At 38.8% G+C, this 20,759-nt stretch overlaps 2 protein-coding genes across 4 annotated transcripts; one reads left to right on the top strand and one right to left on the bottom strand.

The window, feature by feature from the left end:
• The first annotated feature begins 1,965 nt into the window (after positions 1-1,965).
• Positions 1,966-10,468, top strand: slc37a4a (solute carrier family 37 member 4a). 3 transcript variants are annotated; one of them, XM_066666170.1, is made up of 9 exons: positions 1,966-2,132; positions 3,036-3,339; positions 3,896-4,128; positions 4,601-4,844; positions 8,185-8,343; positions 8,470-8,555; positions 8,635-8,748; positions 8,985-9,123; positions 9,370-10,468. In XM_066666170.1, the coding sequence occupies exons 2-9, from the start codon at positions 3,192-3,194 to the stop codon at positions 9,534-9,536; spliced, it is 1,290 nt and encodes a 429-aa protein (XP_066522267.1). In that variant the 5' UTR covers positions 1,966-2,132; positions 3,036-3,191; the 3' UTR covers positions 9,537-10,468. The 3 variants fall into 3 exon arrangements, with proteins under 3 accessions (XP_066522267.1, XP_066522251.1, XP_066522260.1); XM_066666154.1 differs by lacking the exon at positions 1,966-2,132 and adding an exon at positions 2,736-2,850; XM_066666163.1 differs by lacking the exon at positions 1,966-2,132 and having other exon boundaries at positions 2,857-3,339.
• Positions 10,469-11,062: 594 nt separating this feature from the next.
• trappc4 (trafficking protein particle complex subunit 4) lies at positions 11,063-16,437 on the bottom strand. The gene is made up of 5 exons (XM_066666182.1): positions 16,222-16,437; positions 15,514-15,688; positions 13,048-13,151; positions 12,814-12,940; positions 11,063-12,309 (listed from the first exon to the last, which is right to left on the bottom strand). The coding sequence occupies exons 1-5, from the start codon at positions 16,394-16,396 to the stop codon at positions 12,231-12,233; spliced, it is 660 nt and encodes a 219-aa protein (XP_066522279.1). The 5' UTR covers positions 16,397-16,437; the 3' UTR covers positions 11,063-12,230.
• Positions 16,438-20,759: the final 4,322 nt, after the last annotated feature.

Here is a 20,759-nt window from a genome sequence, read left to right as displayed (position 1 = left end):
GGAATACAGTTACAGTTTCGGATCTCTGCACAAGGGTCTGAGCTATTATCCTCTGAGAAAGTTAGAAAATCTGTCTCTTAGAATCTGGGGTAGGGGCGAGGCATAGGGCTGTATACCACTTTAAACTGATATTATTATCAGAGGCATGCTTCAAGAAAAGCGCTATAATTGCCTTATTACATTCTAGCACCTGTGGCTACTGCAAAATGTGAAGTTTTGAACAAAAAGAAGCAAAATAAGCTGCTGAACTCAGCTTCATATCACAGAGAGTTAGGAGTGGAGATAATATGTGATTGTGGAATGCTTTTTAAGGCATGAAGCATTCAATTTAACGTTAAAGGCCAAAAGTTTTGATACTGCTGCAGAGTGCCACGGGAGCCTTGCGTTGTGTGCTCTTGATGAACTAAAAACAAGGGGTAATGGTAAAATTAAGAAATGGGATTCACATGTAATCTCCCATTTTTCTTTTTCCCTCTTTTGTTTCCGTCTGTGTGTGTGTGTGTGTGTGAGTGTGTGTGTGCACAGTCACACTACTGCTTCCCTTGTATTTTCTCAGCTTTACTTTCTTATTTGCGTTTTCTACGGTGTCTTGCAGTGGACAAACCCGTGGCTTAGGCGGTGCCAGCTGCATATACTCACTACTCAGGCAAGTGAAGTTACCCCAATCAGCCTAGTGGTGACGCTAGTGAGCAACGTTTTGTATTTTGGCCTATATCTCTTCAACGATGGCACCTAGGCTGCAAATTCGTGCTTAATCTAGTTCAGTCCAGTTTTGTGCATTTATGACTCAGTTGGTGTTTTTAGCTCCTCCCACATCCACTATATATATATATATATATTAGATCTTACATATAAACATAACTGAACCACTAATTGCAATGTATCACCATTGTAATTCGTTGATAGAATGACACCATTGTCCTTTAATAGTTTTATTAATATATTTAATACAAAACACTAATGTTAATCAAGACGAACGTCTTAAGGGTCTTACGCTAGAAGTCTAAACTAGGTGATGTACACAGTACAATAAACAGAAACTAACTAATAATGCAATATAAGGCAGACACACTAGATGGCAGCAAGGAGGACATATTAACACACGACAGTAACTCTTACATCAACATTTTAAAAGCTTTTCTTCTGTTTATACGATATTTATTAAAAACCTGTTCTTCAGAACAAAATATTTTGAGTGTAAATAAATTTATTTATGAATATGCATATTATTAATATGAATATAACTGTTGGTGGACCACTGGGGTTGTTGTTTTTTTTAACAAAATGCCAGTTTTCAACATTGTATCAACATCACCTTGCTATCTGGGTGGTGACTGCTCAGAGCATTGATACATTTTATTTGATAACTGCATTTATTATTATTCTCGTTTTTACTGTATATTTTTTCTTTCCATATTTAGCTCATTCGGGCTGATGACCTTTTGTTCAATTCACATTAAAGTGTCCAACCAGCAAACGCGTTTTCAGGAATCAGTCAGAACGGATAAGAAATTTGAATCATTTTTCTGAATCGGTTCTTTCTAGCTGTTTGCTAGCTCGGTCCTTACGACTGAATCAATCGATTCATTCAACCGATTCACGATTTAAGCCGAAAAAGTTTAAAGCAAGTTATCTTGCTCTCACATTTCATTATTAGAAAAAATAATCTGGAGGTCCTTCTGTTCATCCAACATAGGGCCATGATACACACTGAACTCATGATGCTCCATTGGGGAGGACATGCCTCAATATTCAGCTCCAAGGAATGTTACAGAATTACAACTGTACATTTGTACCCTATACAAAGAGTAAGATTAATTTATTGTCTTCAGAAAATGCACACTAGGCTACATGAGCAACCCGAGTCTTCTATATGTACAGTGGCAGTATTAGCTGCAAGGAATGACCAATGAACTACATTAACCATGATGCACCTGGCCTTTGGAAAAGAGACTGAAAACTTCGAATATCACCGGAGGGAGCTGCTGTTCTCTGATTTATTTTATAGAGCCATACCACTACTACTACTAATGATAACAATATTACAAACATGACAAGGACTTTTATCGTGTAGTACGTCTCGAATTATCGGGACTCCAGGAGCTGAGGTTGCTGATGTGGCCAACTTTAAGGTAACTTTCTCTTCACGGAAGTAGCCGCATCCTAAGTACACAACACATTGAAATGTATGGTTTTCGCTAAGTAAAGTTATTATAAATAGGGTCTCTGTGCTTTAACTGCTGGCACACTCAGTATAGCGAGAGATTTACTTCATCAGCTGGTGTTGACAGCTGTGTGGGTGACCATTCATTGCTTGGCCACGTACAGTGACGTCCAGCGGCGGAGCAGAGATTTTCTGCTTTAAGCCTCACTAATGCTGCTGGACTGAGAACAGTCTAAAAAAACAACAAAAAAAACATCCAGAGTCCTGTCACCACAGACGAAGGAATACATGATGAATAACACAAACTGTGCAGCAACAGATGAGCTACCGTCTCTGACTGTATGAGAAGCCAAAAAAGAGGCCAGTGAGTGGGCATTGTTTCAAAAACCCAAGCAGCACTGATGTGTCTGATCCTCTCGTACAAGCGCAAGACCGAAAAAGAGATATTATAAATATGTTTGTATGTATGTGGGCATAAGCCACCAGTTAACAAACCTTTGAGCCAGTGCCTTAACTAAATCCTATCATTCCTGCTATCTTCTCCTCTGTGTCACACCCACTGTGATCAGACCAATCCTGTGGCTGGGATAGAGGCCAAATTGGACTTCAGGGTGAATCATTAAAATCTTGAGCTGAGGTTCCCCCTTATATCATCCTATGCTTACATTTAGGACCTAAACCAAGCGGTGAGAATGTTTTAATTGCCAAGTGTAAAGTGTCAAAGTGTAAGAGAGTACAGTCCTGTGTGTGTTAGTTACATAGTCTTTCTGCTATTACAATGTACATTTTAATCAGTCAACTGTTCCTTTAAAAGCAGCAACAAGACTGAGAACACCTCCAGGTTGACCATTAACCTCATTATTGATTACAGCATTTTCTTCGCATTCTGCCGGCTCTATGCTACTCACTGGATCCTGATGCAAAGTTCATATCCCCGTGCTGCTGGGTTTGAGCACTGTCTCTGTACTCAGCTGAAATTGGTCCTGAAGACTCCTCTGACAGCTTTTGTGGATAATTCAGAAGAACCATGGCGAAGAATGGATATGGCTACTATCGGACCACTATATTTCTGGCCATGTTTGTTGGTTACACGTTGTATTACTTCAACAGGAAGACGTTTTCATTTGTGATGCCTTCCTTAATGCAAGAGATCACATTGGATAAGGACGACTTGGGTAAGAGGAACTCTCATTCCTTGTGCTGATTTCAACTGATGTTTTTATACACATATTTTTGGCTTTGAAATGTGAACATTCATATTATTTATAGGTTCAATTTTAGTGTTCATACTGGAACATTAGATTATACAGAGGTTCTTTATATTTAAAGATGTTCTGCACATTTACTTGGTTCTTTAAATATCCATCTACTGAACGTTCTGTTCCACTGAATGTAATCACACTGGTGTCTTTATATTGCAGTGTACAGGACACAGACAGGGCATTAGTCTCTAGTAGGTTGTTAGTGCTTTTAACTACGAAGGCTTTACGTAATTTTTTGTGATTTTATTTTTGTTGTAGTTGCCCATACAGTACATCCAGACAGTAACTGAATTTCTACTTTCTAAAAACAATTCCTGGCTCAGTTCACCCAGTCTGAAATGAGAGAGTCTGAGAGCTGTGTTTTCTCATATCCGGCCTCATACTTTCTGAGGGTTCTGAGAGACACATTCTGAAATGTAATGACTTTCTCCACAGGTCTGAAAATTTCTTTTATCATTGTGCATTGTAGGTCTTATCACCAGCAGCCAGTCACTGGCCTACGCTATCAGCAAGTTCATTAGTGGTGTGCTCTCTGATCAGATAAGTGCAAGATGGCTTTTCTCCATTGGCCTCTTCATTGTGGGTGGCATCAACGTGCTGTTCTCCTGGTCCTCCACTGTGGCTATGTTTTCCGCCCTCTGGTTCTTGAATGGACTTGGGCAGGGTCTGGGATGGCCCCCATGTGGGAAAGTACTAAGGAAGGTAGGGACCTGACCCCTGACACCTCTGCTTTGATCCTCCTTTGTCCATGCTGTTACATCTGCTCTGATAAGGAGAACAAAAGAGTTACCAGTGATTAATGTTCGACTCACAAATATGTTATTTCATAGCAGCTACTGCAACTTTTGCAACAGTTGGATTCAGCTCAAAATACAACTGTTAAACACTGTTTGTCAGAACACGAATATTAACGATTTTCATTTCAAATGAAATGTAATTTTTAGCATGTGAAATTAGAAAATATAAGTATTGGTGGGCAGTTTTCTTTTGTTGTTTAATGTATTTAAACTGGTGTTGGTTTTCTTTGCTATTTTCCGATTTGTTTTCTCATTAGCCCATTCACTACTGACCAAATAGTGCTATATAGGGTATCTATATAGTGAACTGACTGGAGAATAAAAGATGTAATGAATCACTTAAAGCACACCTCATATGTCCATATTCTTTCTTCCAGTGGTTCGAGCCATCTCAGTTTGGGACTTGGTGGTCAGTGCTGTCATGCAGTATGAACTTGGCTGGTGGACTGGGCCCGATCATTGCCACTCTCCTTGCACAGAGCTACAGCTGGAGGTCCACTCTCTCTGTCTCTGGCCTGACCTGTGTTATCATGTCCATCTTCTGTCTCCTGGTCATCCGCAATGAGCCTCGTGATGTTGGTCTGCCAAATATTGAAGCCAGTATGAAGAAGGGCAAAGCAGGTAGAGGCATGTTTCTCACACATTACTGTGGTGAGATGTTACAGAGGCCATTTGCAAACATTGTGTCATGTTTGCATTGAGTATTGTCAAACAACCTGCACAGTAGGTCCTGCTAATCTTTATGAGCATTCAGCAGTGAGCAATTAATAAGACTACATGACCTTGTCCTGATATTCACTGCCTTAAACCTGTTAAGAATTTGACACCAAAATAATCATGTTGTCAGCAGTGTAAAAACAGAATGAACAGGTCTTTGTACTTTCCTTGTGCCTGTTTTGCAAGAGTAAAAGGCCTGCTCTTGCAAGTGTGAACTCTTGGACTCAACCATCGGGCAAAGGTGTGTGTACAAGCTAATTCCTGTTCTTTTGTGTCCAAGGGCACTCACACTGTCCGGTAACGGACTCTGAACTGTCGTGCCCCTCACATGAGACATGCATGAACAGATATAACAGATATAAAGACCACTGGCTGTTACAATGTTTACGCATTGAGGCAAAACTAAAAACTCTCTATAATCTGGTTAAGGCAGATATGAGTTTTGGTTGAGTTTAGAGGGTTAACACAGTCCTATAAACAGGGTTGTGACATTTGTTTTCTATAAATATGCACAAAAATTCAAATATTTTTTTTATAGATGGAAATATATAATCATACCCTTGTTATTGAAACATTTTATATTGCTATTATATTTTTCGAATTATTGTCCAGCCCTACTTGTAACTCCAAGTGTTCCAAAGGAAAGACAACACTTAAAAACAAGAGGTAGGGGTAATATGAACAAATATGATTCACCCAGTGATTTCAAAAACTTTTGCTACTGCTCCATTTTTCCTGAGGCGGAGGAATCAAGGAGAGGAAAGGAGCTGAGGAACAGAGAGAATGAGCAGTAATTGGGGAAATGTGACAGCTGATCCCTTTCAAATACAATGTTCACTACTGATAAACTGGGACTATATCAATTCTCAATTAATACTCCAGACACAACACGAATACTCCAGAGCCAGTCACAGCTGCTGCACAGAGCCTGCACATGTATAGCAATTCTGGCCATTTATTCGTGTTGTGAATGTTTAAACACCTGCTTATACTTGCTGTATATTTGTGTTCTTCATATTTGTATACTCTCTGATCGTGCATGTAGCGATGTCGCTCCAAAATCTGGATTACATACTTTGGTGTATTTTCTTTTTGAAGTTGTTTAGATGGAGATTTGAAACAGCTTCTTTCATATCCCTGGGTATTTTGACAGGTGTTAATGTGGCATCACAAAATTATTTTCTGGGTCATGGTGGAGAGGAGGTGGTTCAGTAGGAAAAATCAGTAACTTTTAGAGGGTTTGGACACATCCTCCATATTGTCACTGATGTGAAAGACTGAACAGCGCACTTGTGGAGTAATTTATTATTAAATGTGTGACTGTATGAGCGAGGGAGAGAGTTACACGCCAGATTCAAAATGTGCTTCTCATCTAAAAAATAACTTTGAAAATCTATCAGGATCATATTACTTGTTAGAAACTCACTTATGTAAACTGTTCCATAAAAAATTACTGTAGGTCTACTTCTCCATAGTATACACTGAGGTAATAGTTTGGAGAGACCTTGACGTAATGTGGATACAAGCTTCCATTTTTTTCGTTAGCTCAATTGGCTACAGTGCAAAACATTCATTCATTATCTGGAAGCGCTTATCCAGTTCAGGGTCGCGGTAGGTCCAGAGCCTACGTGGAATCATTGGGCGCAAGGCAGGAATACACCCTGGAGGGGGCGCCAGTCCTTCACAGGGCAACACACACACACACTCACACATTCACTCACACACTCACACCTACGGACACTTTTGAGTCGTCAATCCACCTACCAACGTATGCTTTTGGACTGTGGGAGGAAACCGGAGTACACGGAGGAAACCCACGCAGACATAGAGAGAACACACCACCCTCCTCACAGACAGTTACCCGGAGGAAACCCACGCAGACACAGGGAGAACACACCACACTCCTCACAGACAGTCACCCGAAGGAAACCCACGCAGACACAGGGAGAACACACCACACTCCTCACAGACAGTCACCCGGAGAAAATCCACGCAGACACAGGGAGAACACACCAACTCCTCACAGACAGTCACCCGGAGGAAATCCACGCAGACACAGGGAGAACACACCAACTCCTCACAGACAGTCACCCGGAGGAAATCCACGCAGACACAGGGAGAACACACCAACTCCTCACAGACAGTCACCCGGAGGAAACCCACGCAGACACAGGGAGAACACACCACACTCCTCACAGACAGTCACCCGGAGGAAACCCACGCAGACACAGGGAGAACACACCACACTCCTCACAGACAGTCACCCGGAGGAAACCCACGCAGACACAGGGGGAACACACCACACAACTCACAGACAGTCACCCGGAGGAAACCCACGCAGGCAGAGGGAGAACACACCACACAACTCACAGACAGTCACCCGGAGGAAACCCACGCAGACACAGGGAGAACACACCACACAACTCACAGACAGTCACCCGGAGGAAATCCACGCAGACACAGGGAGAACACACCAACTCCTCACAGACAGTCACCCGGAGGAAATCCACGCAGACACAGGGAGAACACACCAACTCCTCACAGACAGTCACCCGGAGGAAACCCACGCAAACACAGGGAGAACACACCACACTCCTCACAGACAGTCACCCGGAGGAAACCCACGCAGACACAGGGAGAACACACCACACTCCTCACAGACAGTCACCCGGAGGAAACCCACGCAGACACAGGGAGAACACACCACACTCCTCACAGACAGTCACCCGGAGGAAATCCACGCAGACACAGGGAGAACACACCAACTCCTCACAGACAGTCACCCGGAGGAAACCCACGCAGACAAAGGGAGAACACACCACACAACTCACAGACAGTCACCCGGAGGAAACCCACGCAGGCACAGGGAGAACACACCACACAACTCACAGACAGTCACCCGGAGGAAACCCACGCAGACACAGGGAGAACACACCACACAACTCACAGACAGTCACCCGGAGGAAACCCACGCAGACACAGGGAGAACACCAGTGCGAAACGATAAGTAAATAATTAAATAAAAGTGCACATTTGGAAAACCAATCTTGAATAAGGATTTTGTCAACAAATCACTTTAATCACCAATGATTTGTGATCATTAGACCATCCCAGTGAAAAACAAACATGCGTGTTATAGATTCTGTGTGCAGTCACCCTGTAATAATGGGCTGCCTGTTACTGTTTGACAGCTTCAAAACAAGAGTCAGATTATTTTGAACTATTCTCTTGTTCCTCTTTCCAGGGTCCAGCAGGGACGAGAGCACACTGAAAGAGTTCCTCCTGTCTCCGTACCTGTGGTTACTGTCTTTTGGTTACCTTGTCGTGTTTGGAGTGAAGACAGCCTGCACCGACTGGGGACAGCTGTTCCTCATTCAAGACAAAGCCCAGTCAGCGCTCATGGGTAGTGTAGTTTACAGAGCAAGATCAGAAACTTTGGCACTAACAGAATTAAAAGGCTATCCTCCTATGTCACAAGGATGAAAGAAAACAGTGTAGCAATATGTGAAACAACTTTTTTTTGTCACAGGCAGTTCTTATATGAGTGCTCTGGAGATCGGAGGACTTCTGGGCAGTTTAGCAGCTGGATATCTGTCTGACCGAGCAGTGGCCAGGGTAAGTTAGCTTCCTGGACCATAGAATAAACGAGGACAGTACAGAATCTTTGCAATGAAATATGATTTTCTTCCTCCAGCAAGGTCTGAGTGTGTATGGTAATCCTCGTCACAGTCTCCTGCTGTGGATGATGGCGGGGATGTGTGTCTCTATGTACCTCTTCCGTACCACTGTTACACAGGACAGCTCTAATGTAAGTTCTGAACTATTTCAGTCACTTAAACAAGAACATTTTGTATTTGTTTATTAATTTATCATACAGAATGTGTTATACAAGGAGACCCAAATAATGCAGAGAGACTTCTTGACTTGAACTGAGGGTCATGGTTTTATTTACTGTCACAAACATCCAGAGAAATTACACTTCTTCTGAGTTTTATAAGCAATGTTGATAATATTTAATAATGGTGCAATTCAACCTCTGTACAGATTTGGATCCTTGCACTTGGTGCTGTTTTTGGCTTCTCTTCTTATGGACCAATTGCTCTGTTTGGGGTCATTGCCAACGAGAGCGCTCCTTCCAACTACTGCGGGACTTCACATGCTATTGTTGCCTTGATGGCAAATGGTACGATTTTGAAATCCAAACTTTAATGTTTTCAACAAAAACAGTAATAAAACATGTCAGGGAACTAAACTTACAATTATATACATTGTTACTCACTTGTATGCCTTTGCTTATCTTCCTGTATACACCCACCCTGTGTTAAGAATTTTATTGTTAAGTTACCATTTTGGAGATGGAAGGTTTCGCTCCATCACTGATGTTTTTTAAGAGATCAATATGATGATGATATTTTATTCTTTTTGACAGTTGGAGGTTTCCTCTCTGGGTTGCCATTCAGCACCATTGCGAAACACCATGGCTGGGACACAGCATTCTGGGTGGCAGAGATGACCTGCACTATCACAACCATCACTTTCTTTCTCCTCCGTAATATCCAGACCAAGATGGGACGCACACTGAAGAAGGAAGACTAAGCTGACTCTTTATCTTTTTATAAGCATGCACAGCGATTTCTGAACAAAACAAAGTGGGGACTTGACTTTCGTACAAACCTGATGTGGGAGCACACTCTCGAAGGAGATGGACTGTAAATATATTCTAAATTAGATACAGAAATCAACAGTCAGAAACCCCTGGATAGTTTTACTTCTGAAACACTAGTTTCACCAAACGGAGAAACGTCATCCTGTTAATTTGTTTTCAAAAATAAAGTATTCCTGTTGGTTCAAAACCACATACATCTTTTTAAATATTTGTCTTTTGACACTATATAGAAACATTTAGTTGCCCTTGCCCTAAGTTAACAATTGCAAGTTGACGAACAGAAATGGTCTAAAGTTACTTGAAAAGATTTGTACATTAATTTGCATTGAAAATTAATAATATTTTAACCTTCCCAAGATATTAAATATTGGTACGACTGTGACTAAATGTATTTAGAAATTAAAAATTTTTGTAACTCAGAGTTTTAAGCGTGTTATAAAATCATGCCATTAAGTATATTCAGGGATGTTTAATTACACTCTATGATTTCTATCTAGACCAGTTCTTCTTTATTCTGAAGGGTGGTATTTGTACAAATGTTCTTGTTTGCTTTAACCAAATTCTACTTTTATAAGATGTACAATGACAGCTGTGTAATTCCTGCAATATTATTTATTGCAAAAAGTTTTTTCAAAAATTATTTTTAAATTAAAACATTGGAAATGCTGATACTCAGTGAATCGAGGATAGTGTAGTACTGCTATGACTTTATAATCATTATAGTTAAAGATCTTACTAATCATGTATTTTTACAATATATTTCATTTTAGTAAATAGATGTTTAACAATTCCAACTGGAATTTGAGGCTTTTCCAAACCTCCATGGTCCTACCTCCTTATTTTGTTATAAACCTTTATGAATAAATGTGTATGTTGTTACAGTAATAACACCTCGTTTTACAAATAGTTAAGGGAAATAAAATACAAACCTCATTTCCAGAGATGTTGGGATGCTGTGCAAAATGTAAATAAAACAGTATGCAATGATATGCAAATCATGTCTTATTGAAAATGTTGTAAATATCAAATACTGAAACTGATAAATTTGATTGTATCTGAATAATACTTGGGCGGCACAGTGGTGCAGCAGGTAGTGTCACACAGCTCCAGGGACCTGGAGGTTGTGGGTTCGAGTCCCGCTCCGGGTGACTGTCTGTGAGGTGTGTTCTCCCTGTGTCCACGTGGGTTTCCTCCCACGGTCCAAAACACATGTTGGCAGGTTTATTGGCAATTCAAAAGTGTGTGACTGTGTGCATGTTCCCCTGTGAAGGACTGGCGCCCCCTCCAGGTTGTATTCCCAACCCTGAACTTGATAAGCGCTTACAGACAATGAATGAATGAAAACTCACTTCTTACCTCACTTCTTTTAACCATGCTCTGTAAATGTTTGGGAACTGAGGAGACCAATTGCTGAAGTTTTGAAAATAAATATTTTCCTGTTCTTGCTTGCTACAGGGTTTCACTTGCTCAACATTTCATATCCCTGTTATAGGGCTTTTTATTTATTTATTATTATTATTATTTTTTAATAAAGTGTGGCATCACATCAAGGTTAAGAGTAGAGGGCCCAAAACACCAGGTGGAAAATATAAATCTATAAGTTTTAACATTTCACATGTGTAAATATCCCTCTCTTGAGAGCAAATGTAATATTTAGCCCTCTAAATTTGACTTTGATATGACGCCATATTAATGCCAGATGTTTTCAGTTTAGCACACCTCGTTTACTGTGGCACAATGCTGTTTTAGTTCATGCAAAATCCTGCTTGGCATTGTCTTGCTAAAATAAACTAAAATTACATAATCTGGACATCAGTATGTGGCTCCAAAACTTTTATATATTGTTCAGCATTAACTGTGCACTCCATACTGTCACAAACACTGTGAGCTATAACAAGCCAGAAGGTCCTGCTCCTCTTTAACCCGGAGGATGCACCATAATTTCCAAGAAGAATTTCACATTATGATTTGTTGGTCCACAGCACATTTCCGCTTCATTTTAAATGTGTTTGGGCACAGTTTCAACAATTGAATTGTTGTCATTGTATGGTGTACATTTAAATATAGGGTTTAAATATGATTGCATTCTGCCATTCACTTTGCCAAGATTTTATGGAAATGGGGTTTGTAAAAACATTTCTATGACTATAATAAAAGTTGTTACACTGATTATGAAGTTCATAATTTATAATTTTTCAACATGTACATTTTGTACTAAACAGGAAACCTTCCGGACTGAAACAGAACACTTTTGCGGTGCAGTACAGTGCTCAGAAGTCCAAAAACATCATATTGGAAAAGTGAGGTGAAAAACATTTCATCCAAATTACAGGTATTTGTAAACCTCTTAATGACTTTATATTCTTTCATATGAAGTGGAGAGATGATGTGGGATGTCAATTCAGGTTATACAAATAAGAAAAGGTGTTTCTGCCATTACAGAAGAAATAGCAGAACAAATGAAAGCGACTTTTACTGCCTCTGTTAACATCCAGTTATTGAGTTCCAAGCTAAATGTTTCTCTTTTCTATACATACACATACACACAAATAGTTGGTTGCTCAACCTAAATAAAAGTGTTCATGACTTCATACTCAGTATGACTTCATTCAGTACATTCCAGCTCATGAACCAGGTCCGAATGTGCCAGCTTTCTCTGCTATTTCCAGGGCAATTTTCAGATTCTGGTCAAAGAGTTCACATCTGAAGGAAAACACAACACGATTAATAAGTAGTGTCTTGTGAATGGATTTAGAGTCTAGATTAAATACAGTATTAGAAAAATATATTTAAGTGTTAAATATTCATTTAGTCATTAACCCTACCCATTAGCTAGTCATTGAGTAAGGTCTCTCTTTAATGATACAAAGCTACCAATCAGCAAGGGTAGAGTTACAACATTCTTACTCAGAGATATGTGAAGCCAATCACAGCTACACAACACTAAATACACAGATCGGTTATGTCAGCTAAAGCTTTAGTGCGCAATTAACATTTGTTTGTTAAATTAAATTAAACAAACTGGAAACATAATGTTTGCTGTGTATTTTGTGATTTTATTTTTTTCTAAAATACATGATTCAGTAAATAAACAGTAACTGTGCACTGCAAAACGTAGATGACTGTTCTCTGTACAGAATGTATCGTATAAGTGTATAAACTTTTCTATACAGCTGTATATAGGCTTGTAAACACCACATCACCAACCTGATGGGCATCTCCAGAGAGTAGAAAGGATTCTTTAAAGCGAAGTCTGAATAAATTTCATAGATCTTCCTCAGGAGTGCATCGATACCAGACTGACGAGGATCTGCCAGCACGATAAACTTGATGCCTATTAAAAGTATGACTATCAAAATTCATGTGGTCCTCTTCATACACAAGCTGTCTAAATTATGATTCCATTTACATAAGCACTATATTAAGTCAAATCATTTTTACCTGTGAGTGTCTGAAAGCAATGTAGTTTAAACACATCTGTTTCCAGCATTTCAATACCTGAACTGCCAACCTCTGGGGACAGCTGTGAACCAATAGCAAATAGCCTAAAACCAAAAACACAGTATATCCTGTTATGCAACATATTTCACTGATATACATTTTACATAGCATTTGCCAGAGGGCACTGCTAGAACTTCATTAACAATTTAAGAATATAAGAATACCACATAATCATCTCAAACCACCCACTTGCAGTCTCCACACACTACCAACCAAATTTTTAAAGAGTGTGTTTCACACTACAGCACCAGACATACTCCACATTGTAAACACCTCACTCATGTCGGGGGGTTTTCCAAGCTCACTAAAAACTGCAGTTGTAAAAGAAAATTTTTAATCATCTCAGATAAGTAACTACAGACCAATTTTGTAATTTACCTTTCATTGGCAAAATCATTGAGAAAATAATTTTCAGACAAATCACTAGTTTCTTGTCCATAAACAGTAGCCTACACAAATTCCAGTCCAGGTTCCGGTCTAATCACTGCACTGAGGCTAATCAAGGTCATTAATGACATTTGCTTAAATACAGAGGCTGGAAAGTTCTCTCTTCTATTACTTCTCGACCTTAGTGCTATCTTTGATACCACTGACCATAAGATTCTTATAGATAGACTGGGTTGGACTCTCAGGAAAGGCCTGAAGTGGTTAGTTTCTTACCTGGAAGGCAGGAACTACTTTGTAGAAATAGAAAATAATATTTCAGAGAACACGCCAGTGACCTGTATTCTAGGTCCACTTTTATTTAATCTATATATGCTTCCTCTTGGCCAGATTCTAGAAGACTATGGGCTGTCCTACCACAGCTATGCAGATGATACTCAGATTTACATGGCCCTGTCCGCAGACGACTCTGGTCCAGTTGACTCATTAAGCAAGTGCCTGGAACACATCACTAACTGGATGGGACACAACTTTCTGCAGCTGAATAAAGATAAAACTGAGATTATAATATTTGGGAACAGCAATGAGAGACAAAGATGGGCTACGTATCTGGACTCGAGACCCCTCAAATCTAAAGAACTGGCTCGTAACCTTGGTGTATTCATGGACTCAGATCTCAGTTTTAGTCTCATATTAAAGTGGTTACTAGATCAGCATTTTACCATCTTAAGAACATCAGTAAGATTAGAGATTTTCTGACTAAACCAGACGTGGAGCAACTTATCCATGCCTTTATTTCTAGCATTGATTACTGTAATGGTCTCCTAACTGGACTTCCACAAAAGACCATTAAACATTTCAGCTTCAGCTTCAAGGCTTAAAACATTCCTGTTTGAGCAGCTACAGCTCAGTTTAAAATATTCTGCACTTTTATTTCTGTAACAGCATTTTATTTATTTTCTTTTATTGTATCATTTTAAATTGTTTTAATAATTTCATCATTTTACTCTTTTTATGTAATTGTTTTATTGGACTTTTATGATTTTATTCTGGCTTTTTACTTAACTGTTTTTTTTCTTTAAAGCACTTTGAATTGCTTCTGTATGAAAGATGCTCTATAAATAAACTCGCCTTGCTTTGCCTTGCCTGTTTTATTTAGAATTTCTCCACATTACACCACCAATTATTTGAATTTCCCTCAGGGATTAATAAAGTATCTATCTACATGAGAAGAAACAAGCTTTTAATATGCATTTGCACAGTGTTGTGCATCTTTGGTAAGACAGTTTCTGTTATACGATAACGGCTGGAAAGTTCCGCACTTGGGAGTGTTTATTTATTGGCATTTAGTTTATTATTATTGACATAGTGTTTATTTTAGAACAGCAGCCTGATCTATGACATTGTATCCAATTCAAAATTCGCGAGTGGAGAAAATAATTTTGTTTGAGGAAAAAACACATCAGATAACTAACAATGCTCTTTGAAAATACACTTTGAGTAAAGAAACATCTATCTTGTTGAAGAACAGTCAAACCAGTGTGGCGTACTCACTGCTCTTGGGTTCTCCCTGCAGTCCAATTGCTTGGGTTGCCATCACAGATTGTGAAATAATTACATATTACATACAGTTGCCAGCTCATTAGCGCAGTGACGTGCAGGTACCGGATGTGTTGGTATCGGAGCCTTGTTTGCGATTACCAGTATGAGTAAAGGAACACGATATTGGAATTCATGTATCTCTACCCCTGAACACTGGGCTGTGGAGAAGTAAAATGGCATACTCTGGAGTGATGGAGCTCAATTCAGTACCTTTGGGATGACTAGAAGTAGCTTTTGTGAACATTCAACACCAGTACCTACTCTCTCTTATTTCTTGTGGCTGAATGCCACCAAGTCTTCAAAGAAATGCTAAAGCTACAGGAGCTGCTATTGTATTACAGGAGGAAAAAAAAAAAACACCTATTAACAAGCTGATGTCAACAGGCATTTAGCCAAAGTGTAGTATAGAGACATACTTACGAGTGAAACATTGAAGCCAGCATCAGTTTCTCATTTGAGGACAAGCGTGCTCTGCCAAAACGGATGGACACTGGGTAATTGGAGGAGTCCTTCAAATATTCCAATATTTCTTTCCCTTCTGCTGTGTATTTTCCGTTCACATCAACTCCATTTATAGAAAGAACAGCATGGCCAACTGCACAGAAATAAAGGCAGAGTAATGTTAAAGTCTAATATAGTATCAACACAATGTGTCTAGATGTTTATCAAACATTGTTTTTCTTTTGAATCTGATAAAGACAGTAACACCCCAGTGTCAATACTTAGTATGTTATCCTAGTAAGTATTGACACTTAGTAACATTCAATCTATCCCATACAGGTGTCTATTGAAAGAGAAAACTTTCTACTCTACACATTAATATTGTAACTGTTAATACATCTCCGTTTTCATCATGTGTTACAGGCTTTGAAGATGCCCAAATTGACAAACATTTATATAAACATTCAGATTCAGACGTTTACCTCAGGTTTAATGCTCCTTACATGTTCACAGTGGATAAAGGCTCAACTGGTTAAATGGGGAGCTCATTCACAATATTAATTTACATTTTATATATGATGTACAAATATTTAGTTTGGACATTTCCTTCCGAAACGTAACGTTAACTGAGTTTTACTGGTCTTTTTTTTCGAGTAATGTTATTCAAATACGGCGTGTCTACGTTACCTCGGATTCCGTCCCTCTGTCCGAACGACACCACCACCTTCTCATCGTGGATCTTTAAAAATATATCTAACGGAAAACTGAAGGTCTTCTCCACCTCTGATCTAGGGACATAATTATCGTACTGGTAAACGAGTCCCCCCGCCTTGTTGACAACATACACACTGAATATCGCCATCTTTCTCCTGAACAGAGCAGCTGACCGAGAATATCACATGACCCAACATCGCAACGGAAAACAAAACTGTGAGGCATTTCATTGTTAGTATTTTATTAATTAAGCAACTGCCTAAAATAGCATTTTCCAGCTGCAAAGGACAGTTGAAAACCTCGTATTTTGATTATTCGCAGTAGGCAATAATTTGTGGACACCCTGATATTAGGCGATTGATTTTTAAAATTAATGAATGATTTCTTAGTCAATAAAATCGTATATGGTGTGTTTTATAATCTATAGTTATACTGAAATATATGTTAATTAAACGCGTGGTAATTTTTGTTGAGAGATTTCAGAAAAGGCTTTTATTTTGACAGCGATTACCACTCACTACCAGAGCGGTAGAAAGGCTCTGCTCCCTACGTAGTGCACGACAATAATTGGCTTTCTACATTCGAAGTGTGCACTAAAGGACTTGTGATTGAAATACAGCGCACTTCGGTGAGTTAAGGAATCAACTGAGATCGAGTCGTGTCTCCGAAAAACTGAATTCATGGTTAAAATATTTATGTGCTGTACTTCGTTAAAGGTCACAAACTTTTATACAACGGAATTTTAGGGCCACGGCATTGAAAAAGTACGACGGAGTTTTAGGGCCACAGCGGTAAAAAAAAAAAAAAAAAACAAGATTCCGAGATTAAAGTCGGAATAATTCTGAGAAAAAAAGTCAGAATAATTCTGAGAAAAAAAGTCGGAATAATTCTGAGAAAAAAAGTCAGAATAATTCTGAGAAAAAAAGTCGGAATAATTCTGAGAAAAAAGTCGGAATAATTCTGAGATAAAAAGTCGGAATAATTCTGAGAAAAAAAGTCGGAATAATTCTGAGAAAAAAAGTCTGAATAATTCTGAGAAAAAAAGTCGGAATAATTCTGAGATAAAAAGTCGGAATAATTCTGAGAAAAAAAGTCGGAATAATTCTGAGAAAAAAAGTCGGAATAATTCTGAGAAAAAAAGTCGGAATAATTCTGAGAAAAAAAGTCGGAATAATTCTGAGATAAAAAGTCAGAATAATTCTGAGAAAAAAAGTCGGAATAATTCTGAGAAAAAAAGTCTGAATAATTCTGAGAAAAAAAGTCTGAATAATTCTGAGAAAAAAAGTCGGTATAATTCTGAGATAAAAAGTCGGAATAATTCTGAGAAAAAAAGTCGGTATAATTCTGAGATAAAAAGTCGGAATAATTCTGAGATAAAAAGTCGGAATAATTCTGAGAAAAAAAGTCGGAATAATTCTGAGAAAAAAAGTCGGAATAATTCTGAGAAAAAAAGTCAGAATAATTCTGAGAAAAAAAGTCGGAATAATTCGCTGACTTGTCGCCACAAGTGACTAGTGTAACTGTGGAACGCAATGTGTTGCTTAAGTTATGCTATGGTATAGATTTAAGGAATAAACACTCTTCTCTTCCACATCAGGGCCACAGTGTGATTAGTGTTTAAACCCTGAATCGGTGCACGAACCCAGGGCATGTAGTTTCACGATACAATTAATGATCACGAAAATGATGGATACAGAACGAGTAGAACTCCGGCGCCCACGAGGCTCCATCGCGTTACGGCTTGGACTCGTACAAAAAACTAAAGCCTTATGCATGAATTATTTATTAAACGCATTCACAGACATGACGCAGCCCCTGACTGAGAGGCATAAAGGCTTTAGTTTTTTGTACGAGTCCGAGCCGAAACACGATGGAGCCTCGTGGGCGCCGGAGTTCTACTCTGTTACACTGTGTCTGCTCCATTACATGCAGCGAATTATTCTGACTTTTTTTCTCAGAATTATTCCGACTTTTTTTCTCAGAATTATTCTGACTTTTTTTCTCAGAATTATTCCGACTTTTTTTCTCAGAATTATTCTGACTTTTTTTCTCAGAATTATTCCGACTTTTTTTCTCAGAATTATACCGACTTTTTTTCTCAGAATTATTCTGACTTTTTTTCTCAGAATTATTCCGACTTTTTTTCTCAGAATTATTCCGACTTTAATCTCGGAATCTTTTTTTTTTTTTTTTTTTTTTACCGCTGTGGCCCTAAACCTCCGTCGTAAAAAAGAACAACAACAACAACAAAAAAAAAAGATTCAGAGAATAAAGTCAGAATTCTGAGAATAATGTAGGAATAATTCTGAGAATAATCGCAGAGTAATTCTGAGAAAAGTCTATGAATAATTCTGAGAAATATAGGTGAGTATAATTCAGATGGTGTATAAAAAACGGTGGTGCAGCAGGTAGTGTCGCAGTCACACAGCTCCAGGGGCCTGGAGGTTGTGGGTTGGTTCAATTCCTGCTCCGGTTGACTGTCTGTGAGGAGTTGATGTGTTCTCCTCGTGTCTGCGTGGGTTTTCTCCGGGTGCTCCGGTTTCCTCCCACAGTCCAGAAACACACGATGCAGGTGGATTGGTGACTCAAAAGTGTGTGTGTGTGTGTTGCCCTGTGAAGGACTGGCGCCCCCTCCAGGGTGTATTCCCGCTTTGTGCCCAATGATTCCGGGTAGGCTCTGGGCCCACCGTGACCCTGAATTGGATAAGTGGTTACAGATAATGAAGGTTATTATTTATTATAATATGTAGACAGACACACTCACAGCCTGTGCGCCATAGAGTGAGTTGTGAAAGAAGCAGTCAGTGCAGTAAACAGAATTATTTATTAAATGCATCCACACGACATGACAACTAACTCCATCAGTGCAGCTCCTGACTGTGATGCATATGGCTTTAGTTATTGTACAGTTTATAAGGCTTAACACGATGGAGCCTCATGGGCACGCTGGAGTTCCACTCCCTCAGGATCGATCCTTTCCGTGATCATTAATTGTATCCTGTGAAATTACATGCCCTCTACTGAATAAACGGGTTCTTGCACCGATTCAAGGTTTAAATACTAATCACAGTCTGGTCCTGATGTGCCAGAGGACTGAGTATTTATTCTTGAAATATGTACCATAGTATGACTTTAGCAACACACTGCATTCCTCAAATATACTGTGGTTGTGTCTGCCCCATTAAATGTGTGCAGCGAATTAATCCAACTTTATTCTCAGAATTCTGACTTTATAATCTGAATCTTTTTTTTCCCTCAATGCCGTGGCCCTAAAACTCTGTCGTATAAATCTTCGTCATAATTTTATGATTTTAAAACTTTCAAATTTTTTATCACTGCATTCTTGAAAACTACATTTCCCAAATACAGAATAGTGAACAAATTGCACACTGTTGGTATTTTACTGTGTTTATTATTATTATTGGTAAAAATAAAAAAATATACTTTATTAGCTGTATAACTGAACCCTATGGGAGTGCAGTATGTTTACTAATATCAGTCAAAAGTCATAGTGCTACTATAGCTCTTGGTATTTTTGTGTCCATGTGCTTGGTTATGTTAAATAGATGCATTTCTTGTATTTTATAATTTCCCAGTGCCTTGCCACTGTCTGAAATGAATTCATTGTTACATCATTATTCAAAATGTGTTTTACCTACAAAGTGTATATACATATATGAAAATATGTATATAAACAAATATGTAAAGAAATAAATCATTCCTCTGTTGTTTCTCAGATTTACTTATACACCAAATAAGAGCTTTCTTTTTTATCATATAGCGGTTTTAATTAACACAGACAGGTTGTTGAGTAGTTGCTGATGAAACTGGTAAATAAAAGCACTACAGCAATGGACTATAATTTGTAAGAGTAATGGTGTGATGATTGGGTGACATGGGTGATATATTATTATGAGAAGTTACATAGTCATTCTGGGTGAACCATCTTAGAACAAAATGTATAAGGAAAAAAAATGAGAGAAAAAGTGCAAAAAAAAAAAAATTCTGGTTTTACAAGGAATGAAATTGAGGGCACCACAAGGCCAAATATTACAGGAAATTACAACATTTTTAACCATAATAAAAGCATGCACCTCTGTTGATGTGTTTGCTCCTGAACTATCAGTACTAAGCCCAGTCCTCTAACCATTAGACCAAGGCTAATGGTTCATCACCCCTGCTGTTTGTCCGAGAGGCTGAAATTAAGATGTTCTCTTGGTAGTGAAACCCCTGAAGCTGCTAATTGTAAGGCACCAGTAGAAATAATGGATTATTCATGTGTGTTTTATTCTCTTCATGATAAAGAATGTATTAGCATAACTTCTTGGATTGAAAATGATTTTTTGATTGACATCTCATGGCTAGAATGTGAATTAGTAGCCAGTCTTTGGTTAAACATGTGGCCTTTAAAGTATTGGGCTGGTTTCACTTTAGGTATCAAGCTGCTCTTCATGCACAGGGCACTAGTGATGCGTTCTCAGAATTCCAAAATAGAGAAGCCACAGCTACAG

The sequence above is a fragment of the Hoplias malabaricus genome, chromosome 1, assembly GCF_029633855.1.
Source record: "Hoplias malabaricus isolate fHopMal1 chromosome 1, fHopMal1.hap1, whole genome shotgun sequence".
NCBI classification, from domain to species: domain Eukaryota; kingdom Metazoa; phylum Chordata; class Actinopteri; order Characiformes; family Erythrinidae; genus Hoplias; species Hoplias malabaricus.
The sequence above is the reverse complement of the archived record's forward strand: the minus strand, read 5'-3'. Positions and strand labels throughout refer to the sequence as shown.